The sequence below is a fragment of the Danio rerio genome, chromosome 11 (assembly GCF_052040795.2).
Source record: "Danio rerio strain M-AB ecotype USA chromosome 11, GRCz13ab, whole genome shotgun sequence".
NCBI classification, from domain to species: Eukaryota; Metazoa; Chordata; class Actinopteri; order Cypriniformes; family Danionidae; genus Danio; species Danio rerio.
The window spans coordinates 5,575,018-5,587,770 of record NC_141031.1 but is presented as its reverse complement, the minus strand read 5'-3'; the positions used below and the strand labels follow the sequence as shown (position 1 = coordinate 5,587,770).

General features: G+C 35.6%; 1 protein-coding gene across 4 annotated transcripts in view; it reads right to left on the bottom strand.

Moving 5' to 3' along the window:
• Positions 1–12,753, bottom strand: part of ptprga (protein tyrosine phosphatase receptor type Ga) — a 514,388-nt gene that overhangs the window by 60,533 nt on the left and 441,102 nt on the right. For 3 of the 4 annotated variants that reach the window (NM_001329864.1, XM_087272537.1, XM_087272538.1), the window contains 5 exon segments: positions 1,855–1,987; positions 6,575–6,996; positions 10,317–10,666; positions 11,612–11,661; positions 11,752–11,860. In NM_001329864.1, the coding sequence (NP_001316793.1) occupies positions 1,855–1,987; positions 6,575–6,996; positions 10,317–10,666; positions 11,612–11,661; positions 11,752–11,860 (1,064 nt within the window). 4 annotated transcript variants of the gene reach the window in all.

Sequence of the window (12,753 nt, the reverse complement as noted above, 5' to 3'; positions counted from 1 at the left end):
TATCTATCTATCTATCTATCTATCTATCTATCTATCTATGCCTCCATATATTCTATCTATCTATTTATCTATTTATCTATTTATCTATCTATCTATCTATCTATCTATCTATCTATCTATCTATCTATCTATCTATCTATCTATCTATCTATCTATCTATCTATCTATGCCTCCATATATTCTATCTATGCCTCCATATATTCTATCTATCTATCTATCTATCTATCTATCTATCTATCTATCTATCTATCTATCTATCTATCTATCTATCTATCTATCTATCTATCTATCTATCTATCTATCTATCTATCTATCTATCTATCTATCTATCTATCTATCTATCTATGCCTCCATATATTCTATCTATCTATCTATCTATCTATCTATCTATCTATCTATCTATCTATCTATCTATCTATCTATCTATCTATCTATCTATCTATCTATCTATCTATCTATCTATCTATCTATCTATCTATCTATCTATCTATGCCTCCATATATTCTATCTATCTATCTATCTATCTATCTATCTATCTATCTATCTATCTATCTATCTATCTATCTATCTATCTATCTATCTATCTATCTATCTATCTATCTATCTATCTATCTATCTATCTATCTATCTATCTATCCATCCATCCATCCATACACCCACCCACCCACCCACCCAAACCCACCAACCCACCCATCCATCCATCCATCCATCCATCCATCCATCCATCCATCCATCCATCCATCCATCCATCCATCCATCCATCCATCCATCTATCTATCTATCTATCTATCTATCTATCTATCTATCTATCTATCTATCTATCTATCTATCTATCTATCTATCTATCTATCTCAAAAATAACTGACCACTATTAGTACTCAAAGATGGTATGATGTTTCCCCTTTTTCCTTTACCTTCATCTATTTGTTTATTTATTTAATTTTTAGTAACATTAATTACTATTTATTGTTATTTTGCTCTTTAAAAATGTTGTATTTATTTATTTGGTAAACGATTAGTTAACTTATTTGCTATTATTGTTTATGATTTGCTTTTGTAGTACATTTGGACAATAACCCAGACACATTCTTTGTAAAACTGATTATATTTCTGGAAGCACATTGTACAATCATCCTGATAACTTTAAATAAACATGTCCACAATAAATAAATACAAATAACTGGATTAAAAACAGGCCAACGCACCTGCACTTTGCAATTAAAAGAGCAAAGAAATCCCATTAGCAATATATTTTGTTAACGAAAACGTTGTGCAAATGTATCATCTTGTAATCCTGAACCCAACATCATTTATCCTCGTGTCGCAGTCACACACTAATATAGTTTAAGCCACATTCACTCCGTGAGGCCATAGCAACAGGGTCTCAGCAGGCGTTTCATAGCACTACCATCACTTTAGAGATGCCCTGAGGGAAGAGTGCGGCCTCTCTCTATCTTACTTACTGTCACCAGAGACACACACACACACACCTAACCGGTTTTTATTCCGCCCCTCAGGCCCAAGGGATGGCAAAGGCCCCAGAGTGATACACTACCAGCTACAAGATCCAAATGGAAACAAACACACACCAACGTGCACTTAAACACACACACACACACACACACACACACACACACACACAGTATCCAAACTCTAAAGCAATAAAACAGACCAAGTGTTTAAGAGTGTCACGTCAGGTTAAAGCCATCCGTCTGTGTGATTCAATCAGAGAATCTCTAGCGTATCTATCAGAGAGCGGCTCAAGAAATCAGCGATTCATCCGGAGAGTCGCTAGTCAGTTGTTTTTGTGTGAGTGATTCAGTGAGCGTGTCAGTGCCGATGAGCATCTCTCACCTCCAGTAAACCAGGACGGCCAGCAGCAGAATCAGGCAGAGGAAAGTGAGCGCCGACACCACCACCAGAGGAATAATCCACTCCATCCGTCCTGCAGCAGGCCCAGGGTACATGCTGGAGACGACAGTGCGCTCTGAGACACACACACACACAAACACGCACGTTACTATGAACACACTGTACATACTGTAAACACAGGCAGCGTTTCAAAACATGCTGCACTGAAAACATGACAGCCACATTCAAATGAGAAAACACAACAGCTGATACTGATAGCTGCTGTAGAAAAAAACATTTTAGTTTAAGTACCAATTCTCACTATTAACTAGTGGCTTATTATTACAGTAGCTGCATATTATTAAGATATATTTATTTGCAGCTGTTTAATGGCTACTATACATACATAAGCATACATAATATCTAAACCTAACTACTAAACCTAAACTAAATACTAATAAGCAGCAAATTAAGAGTCTGAGGGACAAGTCTTTAGTTAATGGTTTATTAATAGCAATAATACTTTAAAAATAAAGTGTGTTTGAAATTCTATATTTATGCACAATACATAATAATAATAATACTGTTCCCATAATATCATAGCAATTAATAAATAATGGTTATTTATAAAATAATGATGTTAATAATAATAAAAAATATAATAATAATAATAATAATAATAATAATAATAATAATAATAATAATAATAATAATACTGGTAATAATAATAATAATAATAATAATAGTTATAATAATAAGTAGAATAATAAGAATAAAATAAAATAAGAATAATAATACCTGTAATAATAATAATATTAATAATGATAATAGTAATAATAATAAAAATAATAATAGTAATAATAATAATAGGGGCAGCACGGTGGTGCAGTGGGTAGCACAATCGCCTCACAGCAAGAAGGTCGATGTTTCAAGCCCCGGCCGGGTCAGCTGGCATTTCTGTGTGGAGTTTGCATGTTCTCTTCCGGGTGCTCCAGTTTCCCTCACAGTCCAAAGACATGTGGTATAGGTGAATTGGGTGTATGAGTGTATGGATGTTTCCCAGTGATGGGTTGCAGCTGGGGGGCATCTGCTGCGCAAAACATATGCTGGATAAGTTGGTGGTTCATCCCGGTGTGGCGACCCCAGATTAATAAATGGACTAAGTCGAAAAGAAAACGAATGAATAGTAATAATAATAATAATAATAATGATAATAATACCTGAAATAATAATATTAATAATAATAAAAAATAATAATAATACCTGAAATAATAATAATGATAACAATAATAATAATAATAATTATTATTATAATAATTATAATAATAATACCTGAAATAATAATAATAATAATAATAACAATAATAATAATAATAATAATAAATATAATAAAAATTATAATAATATTACCTGAAATAATAATAATAACAATAATATTAATAATAATAATAAATATTATAAAAATTATAATAATAATACCTGAAATAATAATAATAGTAACAGTAATAATTATACTTGAAATAACACTAATAATACCTGTCATAATAATAATAATAATAATAATAATAATAATAACGCAAAAAAATCATAATATATGAAATAATAATATTAATAATAGGCGACGAAGTGGCGCAGTAGGTAGTGCTGTCGCCTCACACCAAGAAGGTCGCTGGTTCGAGCCTCAGCTGGGTCAGTTGGCGTTTCTGTGTGGAGTTTGCATGTTCTCCATGCATTTGTGTGGGTTTCCTCCGGGTGCTTTGGTTTCCCCCACAGTCCAAAGACATGCGGTACAGGTGAATTAGGCTAAATTGTCTATAGAGTATGAGTGTGAGTGAGTGTGTATGGGTGTTTCCCAGAGATGAGTTGCAGCAGGAAGGGCATCCGCTGCGTTAAACATGTGCTGAATAAGTTGGCGGTTCATTCTGCTGTGGCAACCCCAGATTAATAAAGGGACTAAGCCGAAAAGAAAATGAATGAATAATAATAATAATAATAATAATAATAATAATAATAATAACATATTCAAAATATAACATTCAATCTAATTAGAAAATCAAACTGCAGAATTTAATCCAACAATCAAATTAATTCATTACTAAGCATTCATAATTAATGCTAAATTAATGCTAACAGTATGCTAAAAACATGACAGTGACAGTTTCAGATACCGTTATTTTGCCCAGACGCAATTCTTCATTAATTTTACATATCATAGATTAATAGGTACAATAGAATGTGAAAATTCCTGTCAAAAGTTGTTTAATTCTGACAATAATATAAATTCAGAGAGAGAAATTATGCTTTTTTATGAATTCTGGAAGAGAGCAAAACCCTATTCTAAGCTGAACTCCCCAATATCTGATTGGTTGACAGGAACACTGATCCAGGACCAACTCGGATGTTGATTCAGGAACACGTGTCACCTGGCAAGAGCACAGTCACCCTACCAGTCTACAAATAAACACAACACACAACACACATACATACACACGCACGCACTCACACAAACACGCACACACACAGAGCTAAATATGAAGTGTGTCTGTTTCTATCTCTGTGTGTTTATTGTGAACTCCCTGCAGCTGAAAATGTTTTCTGCTCTCATCCTCTCTGGACCGGAAAACTAGGCCAACCCTCTGCCTCCCAAACACAGAAGGGACGGCAGGAAAGATGGAAGGATGAGAAAGGAGGGATGACGAAGAGGAAGAAACAAAAAGAAACTAAAGGACAAAGAAATGAGAGAAATGATACAGAGGATACACAAACACAAGCTGAAAAGAACAATGTTTAGTGAGAAGAGGACAAGAGTTTAATGTCATGTGCAGAAAAGATGAGTGGAGATACGAATGCAACACTGGAGGGAGGAGAAAAGGGTTGTCAGTGCGTTGCTATGTGGTTGCTAGAGTGATGAAGGGAGGCTGGCTTTAGGCTCTTCATTTGAATAAAAAAGCCAGCAGTGAAACTCTCCAGTTAAAGGGATGGAATAAAATCCTTACTTTTAAAACATTCTGCTTGCTTATTTACTTACTCTTTTATTTAGTTATCATTTCAGTCATTCATTTTCTTTTTGGCTTAGTTTCTTTATTAATCTGGGGTCGCCACAGAGGAATGAACCGCCAACTTATCCACATGTTCGTCGCAGTGGATCACTAGGAAACATCCATACACGCTCATTCACATACATACACTACAGACAATTTTAGCCTACCCAGTTCACCTGTACCACATGTCTTTGGACTGTGGGGGAAACCGGAGCACCCAGAGCACCAAGGGTCAGTTGGCATTTCTGTGTGGAGTTTGCATGTTCTCCCCGAATTCACGAGAGTTTCCTCCGGGTGCTCCTGTTTCCCCAAAAGTCCAAAGAGGTGAATTGGAAGCTAAATTGTCTGCAGTGTTTGTGTGTGAATGAGAGTGTATGGGTGTTTCCCAGTGATGGGTTGCAGCTGGAAGGGCCTTCGCTGCATAAAACATATGCTGGATAAGTTGGCGGTTCATTCCGCTGTGGTGACCCCGAATTAATAACAGGACTAAGCTGAAAAGAAAATGAATAAATAAATAATTATGTAATCAAAATGTATATATTTTTAACACTTACAACTTTTAGTTTAAAATACCAATAAATTAATTAGAAATATTATTTGAAATACTAATAATCATGTAATTGTGTAAAACTGTAAAATATTGTAATGGTCAAAGCCGGGAGTAAAATATGTTGTTACCCTTCCTTTTCAAGTCTTAAGTCTTGATTTTTTTATATTTATCTATTATTATATTAATTTATTATATATATATATCATAATTTTGTTATATAATTTATGATTAACTAGTTAATCAGAATTTTTATATTTAAGTATATTCACAAATAACATTTAGTTTAAAATACCAATAAACTAATTTAAATAAAAGGGGTAATGTTTTTAAATAATTTAATTATTTTCATTTATAATTAACTAATTAATCAGATTGTTTTATATTTTATTATATTAATACATAACATTTAGTTTCAAATACCAATACATTTTATAATATCATTTATAATTGACTAATTAATCAGAATTTATATTCTTTACATATATAACTTTTAGTTCAAAATGCCTACAATTAATTTACGGTATATTTAAAATACCAATAATTATACAAAGCTCTAAAATATTGTAATGAAGCTGTGAGTAAATTATGTTGTTTATAACCCTTTCCCTTAATCATGTCTTAACATTTAAAAAAATATTTCTTATTATTTTTACATTTTTAGTTTATTATATAATTTATAATTAACACATTAATCAGAATCGATATGTTTTTAACACCTAACTTTTAGTTTAAAATAACAATAAATTAATTTAAGCAAGAGTTCATTTAAGTTGAGTAATTAATTTGTTTATAACCTTTTCCCCTAAATCATGTCTTTCAATTTTATTTATTTATTTTTTATTTTAATATATATATATATATATATATATATATATATATAATTTATAATTAATTAATTAATCAGAGATTATATATTCTTAACACTAACAACTTTTAGTTTTAAAATACCAATAAAAATAAAATTATATTTTTAAAATACCAATAATTGTGCAAATAATGTATTGAGTAAAGCTGTGAGTAAAAGATGTAAATAACCCCTTCCCCTTAATCATGAACAACTGAACAAATAGTCCTTCTACCAAAAAGCTTGCCGCATGAATGTGGACTACAGCAACAGATGCAGATTTCTGACCTGTGTGTATGGAGAAAGGAGGCAGGTGATTGCGGTCTCCTCTGCTGTCTTTACTGCTCTGCTCTGTGTTTTCTGGAGTCTCTATCACTGCCGTCACGTTCTCCTCCACCTCTGGCTCTCTGCTCGCCATCACCTGCGTGTTCTCTTCCCCCAGTCCCTGTGTGTTTTCCTCAGAGACTCTAGATGGCGCTGTGCTGTTTTCTGTTCTCCTGCGTCCTCCTTTCTCTTTGGCTGTGGAATCGGGTACTGCTGTTGGAGGATCTTTGGTGACGGAGCTGTTGGTCTGCTTCTCCACATCGTCAGGAGCTCTGCTGTCTTTACTCTCTCCACCTTTCTCCTCATCCTCGTCTTCTTCTTCTTCTCCGTTCTTTTCTCCATCCTCATCCTCACCCTTCCCGCCCTTCTCTCCTCCGTCATCAGACCTGTCATACATAAGTCTTAATATTAAACAGCGGATAAAAATTTTTCTTGGTACATTTTTTTAAAGGGGACCTATTATGCCCCTTTTTACAAGACGTAAACTAAGTCTCTAGAGTATAGAGATTTATGAATATATCAGCAATATCACAGGAGTAGCAGTGTGGTATGGCTGTATATCAGCACTGGTGGGAGGCGTGCGTTAGCACGAGTGAGTGCGAGTGGCCACCAGTGCTGATATACAGCCATAGCACACTGCTACGAGCAGGGCCGGAGCAAGCTGAACTGCCGCTCTAGGCAGAGGACGATCACGCCGTCCTCAACCACAATGTGAAAATGAAAGTGACTGGTTATGAAAATGAAGTGAGGTGTCGCGGACCTCTATTCTGCCGCCCTATGCGCGGATATAACTGAGGATGCGCGGGTGTCGTGGACCTCTATTCTGCCACCCTATGCGCGGATATAACTGAGGACGCGCCGGTGCTGAGGGAGGGAGGGAGGTGTCGCAGACGCTGCTCTCTCTATTTTGCTGCCCTATGCGCGGAAATAACTGAGGACGTGCGGGTGCTGATGGAGGGAGGGAGGGAGGTGTCGCCGACGCTGCTCTCTCTATTCTGCCGCCCTTTGCGCAGAAATAACTGAGGACGCTCGGGTGCTGAGGGAGGGAGGGAGGTGTCGGCGACGCTGCTCTCTCTATTCTGTCGCCCTATGCGCGGAAATAACTGAGGACGCGCAGGTGTTGCGGACCTCTATTCTGCCGCCCTATGCGCGGATATAACTGAGGACAAGCGGGCACTGATGGAGGTGTCGCTCACTGACGCTGCCCTCTCTATTCTGTCGCCTATGCGCGAATATATCTGAGGAAGCAGGTGGTGAGGGAGGTGTCGCGGACATAACTGAGGACGCGGGTGGTAAGGGGGGTGTTGCGGACACCGCCCTCTTTATACAGCCACCCTAGGTGGCCGCCTAGGTCGCCTCTATGGACGCGCCAGCCCTAGCTACGAGTGTGATACTGCGTTTATACAACAATCTTGTACATAAAGAAGAAAATCAAACACAGAGAGTCTGAAACCCTTTTGTATTAGGAACTACTTTCTTCCGCCATTCATTCTGCAGCTGACGTCAGAACAGCAGAAGCCGTTACTAATTCACCAACGTCACTTTAGAGCTAGTATTTGAATGATTCTCTATAGCGTAATGTGAAGCGGCGCTTCTGGTGTGTGACCCCCTTAGGTGATGACAAAACAGCAAGTTTTGCTCACATTTTAGGATTATAAGGCTGAACGTGACATGAAATGCCATCCGTCTACAGAGATTTCTCACCAGACTGCTGTTGTGTTTGCGATAAGGAGGGACAAGGCTGATTCTAGCTTCTTATTCGCAGCTTATTGACTCTATCCGGTCCACCTTAAAACCACAAGGCTTCAGTTTTTCAGCTTTTTAAAGAGAACACACTGAGCAAGGGCTTATTATGCGGTTCTGGCGCCATCTTGTGGATAGACAACGTTTTGGCCGCCGCCGAGCTCCTAGAAATTGTAAATATTTTAAAATAGGCACTATTTTTACAAATTAACTGCATAGTTGCAATCTAAACAACTGCATTCTCGACTTAAAAAGTCTCAAAAGTGCATTTTGTTGTCTTTGCTGTGGGCGAAGTAATTCACAGAGGTGAAGTGTGAAGATGCCTTTGTGTGATGTTACTGGCAAAATATCGCACGGCTATCAGCCAATCAGATTTAAGGATGTAAAGATACACGTATTCAAATTGAACCGTCGGTACGAGAGTTTCCGTTCAGTACTCATTACGAACCGAACGATTCAATTTAGACTAACATGTAAAAAGATAAAAGGGAATATGTACAAAATATATTGTTTGCAGTGCAACAACGCTCAACATGGCATCCCAAATGACGTGGCAAACAACATGCTGTCTTCCCCGCTGTCATGTTAAACAGTAGACCATCGCTTTTGAACTCAGAATATCACTTTATTAAAGCAAGCACTCATTAGCAATCTTGCTAGCTTCTGTGTCAGCCTGGCTGCTCGTGCTGGCTCCGCCCCAGCAACCCTGGACCCCCGGAAGCTTTGGGAGACTCCTGGATGCCCGCAAACGACTGATAATCTTCTGGAAATCGTGCGTCTCGGGTTTTAAGAAAATGTTAAATGTAAAAGAGCCCCGTTACATTTTTCCTTCATAAGTCCATTTCAGTCAGATTATTCCAGCTTTCAGATCCACTAAAATGGCAGATGACATGAGTCAAATCAAGCAGATCTGTGCTGTCTGAGGAAAAGGTGGACACTCATCTTTCTGAAAATAAAGAAATACTTAAAAATAGGTTGAAACTGAGTTCCATAAAAAAACTAAATTGTTCTTTTCTTTTTGCTTGTTTAACTGCTACAATATTATATTAATTTTTTTATAAGCGGCTTTTTGGTTTTGAGTATAAAGAAGGATTTGTTTTATTTGCTGCTAAGCACAAATCCCGGAAGTATAGCTCTATCACTGTTTAAAGTAAAAGAAAACAAAACAGATCATACTTTTATGATGTTAGTTTTAATACATTAAAAAATGAAACCAGAAAAATCCTCTGGCTTTTTTCTTTTATTGCTGTATTGAAAACGCACCGAACCGTGACACCACTGTATCGAATTGAACCTAACCGTGATTTTTGTAAACCGTTACACCCCTAATATATATATATATATATATATATATATATATATATATATATATATATATATATATATATATATATATATATATATATATATATACATATATTTATATATATGAGCAATATGACACGAATAGCAGTGACGCAATATCACACTCGTAGCAGTGCAATATGGCTGTATATCGGCACTGGTGGGAGGTCGCAGGCCGAGTGCCTTAGTGTCCACACCAGTGCCGATATACAGCCATATTGCACTGCTACGAGTGTGATATTGCGTTTATACAACAGTTTGACGGCATAATTGTGTATATAAAAACAAAATCAAACATGGAGAGTCTCAAAAAAACTTTTGTATGAGGAACTACTTTCTTATAAGCTGACAGTGAAACAGCTGAGCAAGCATCTTTTAAACTTTAGATCTGTAGTGTCTGTATGAGGGCGGAGTAATACACAAAGGGTAAAGAGGCTGTAGGAGTTCTGATATTGCAGAATATTGCACAGGTATCAGCCAATCAGATTTGAGAACCAGACAGAACTGTTGTGTATATATATATATATAATAAAATAATTGTGATTAGCATTTTTTCTGTTATTGTGCAGCCCTAAACTGTTATGTGTTAAAACACTGGAGTGACAGAAGGAGGAATGACCTGTCGTTGTCAGTGGCTGTGGTGGTGTCTGCGTCAGAGGCCTGTTCTGCAGTGGTCACCACAGGTTTGGCTGGGCTCTGGTGGGTGGAGGCTGGAGCAGGGCTGGAGGGTGGTGGTCTGGTGGGCCACACGGAGCTGGGGAAGGAGGAGATGACGCCTCCGCTGAAGCCCAGTCCTGCCAGGAGTGTACTGGTCACCACGGATGCCACGGTGGCCTGGCTGCCACTGGAGGATGGGCCGATTCCGGTGGCCATCGAAACAAAGGAGAAGGGAAGACCGGAGGAGGTCCATGTGGAGGAGCCGGAGCTGATGGGGGCCATGTCTGCTGACGATGCAGGAGAAACTGTTGGCTAAAAGTTAAAAAACAAAATAAAAACATGAGTCTATTAGTGAATTACTGTATACATGAAATATTTTTAAAAATATGCATATGCATAAATAATGTCATTTTTTTATTATTTGAAAAGTATTATACAAATGCATTTCTGTAATTTCCATAAAAAATAATAAAAATATATTTAAATAATGTAATTCCAGAATATATTTAAACACTTCAAATGCATTACTTTTATACAAATGATCACATAACTAATGATTAAATACAAATATTTCTAAAATTTAAAAGTAAAATTAAAGCTGTTCTAAACTATCTAAAGTTTGTACATCACATGAAAAAATAGAAGTTTTACACGTTTTCTTTATTGAATTTAGAATATCAAGGTAAAGCAAATAATATATATAATTTAAATAATATTTTTACAATATTTATTTTTATTTAAGTAAACAATCAAGTAAATAAATACACATATATATTTAAAACAAATAATAATTATTTAAATATTTGATTTACTTACAGATATTAAAATGATGATATCATTGATATATTTCTTTTGTATATTATTATAATACTTATAATAATAATAATAATAATAATGATAATAATAATAATAATAATTATTATTATAATTAGTAGTAGTAGTAGTAGTATCATCATTTGTATTAATGATTATTTATAATAATAATAATAGTAATAATAATAATAATAATCAAATTAAAATGCAATAATTTTTATAATAAAATAAAAAAAATACTTTTTAATAAAGTAAACAAATACAAAATTATATATTTTAAGAGGATATTACCCTTAATGATGATGATGATGTTTATTATTATAATTATAATTATTTGTATCACTGAGATAATTAATAATATAATTAAAAATAAATCAGTCAGGTTTATTTTATGCAGAATGTAAAGAAGCAGTGCTGCCACCTGCTGGACAGATGTAAACTTACCATCCCAGTTTTTACTATCCTCGTTCCCTCAAATATTCTGGTTGTGTTGGCTATCAAAACAAACAATATTAAAATAAACAATTGAAAAAAAAGCTTCAATAAGTAAAAACATCATTCATAAATGATGTGTATCCCAGTACCTCTGAAGAGCATACTCTGACTGAAGTCACTGCGCTTGTCATTCAAACACACCGCCTGCACACGAAACAGGTACAGAACATCCGGCGACACCGGCGTGATAACCGCCTCCTGAAACACACACAAAGAAAGAAACATACACTGTGTCAGAAAAACATGCTTCCGATATGGCAGTGTGTGATGTGGAGGTGTGCTTTCATCTGACGCGTCCAGTCAAAACAGTGGAGAAGAAGAGAGTCTGAGGTGTGATTTCTCCTGACAGAGGTCTGCAGGATGAAGGTGAACAGCTTGTTCTCTTCCTCATTTGACGCTTACACCTTCTTTCACAAGTCATTAGCATTGAAAATAGACAGTCTCTATCAGCCGCATAACATTCATTACCACCTGAAGCACCTCGGAGCTGCTCAGCTGGGACACAGACACTGGAATTTACGCTGGTTCATTTAAAAAGACTTTTTATATAACATCTGTCTTTATCAGTGAATTATGCAACCCCGTCACGTTCTTTCCGAGAACATATTTACATAATGTATGCTTTTTGTTCGCGTAAATTGTATTTCAAACAGATTACATCACTCTAAATGTAAAGGGAGTTTTGATTTACTCGTGTTTCGTCAGTTGCATTTGCTTTTATTAGGGTCAAGTTGGTTTTATATTCGCACATTTGGACTTTCACCTTAATATAATATAATATAATATAATATAATATAATATAATATAATATAATATAATATAATATAATATAATATAATATAATATTTAGAGGTCACCACAGCGGAATTAACCTCCAACTATTCCACCATAAAGTTGCAATCAGAATTATCAAACCACCTGAATTATTAGCCCCCCTGTTTATTTCCCCCCTATTTCTGTTTAACGGTTTCAACACATTTCTTTCTTTTTTTCTTTTTTTTTTTGACAAAAGGTACAGTACATACAGTACAGGTATTCAATGACAAAGGTTTTTTTTTTTTTGAACCACACATAAATTTAAAACATAGACA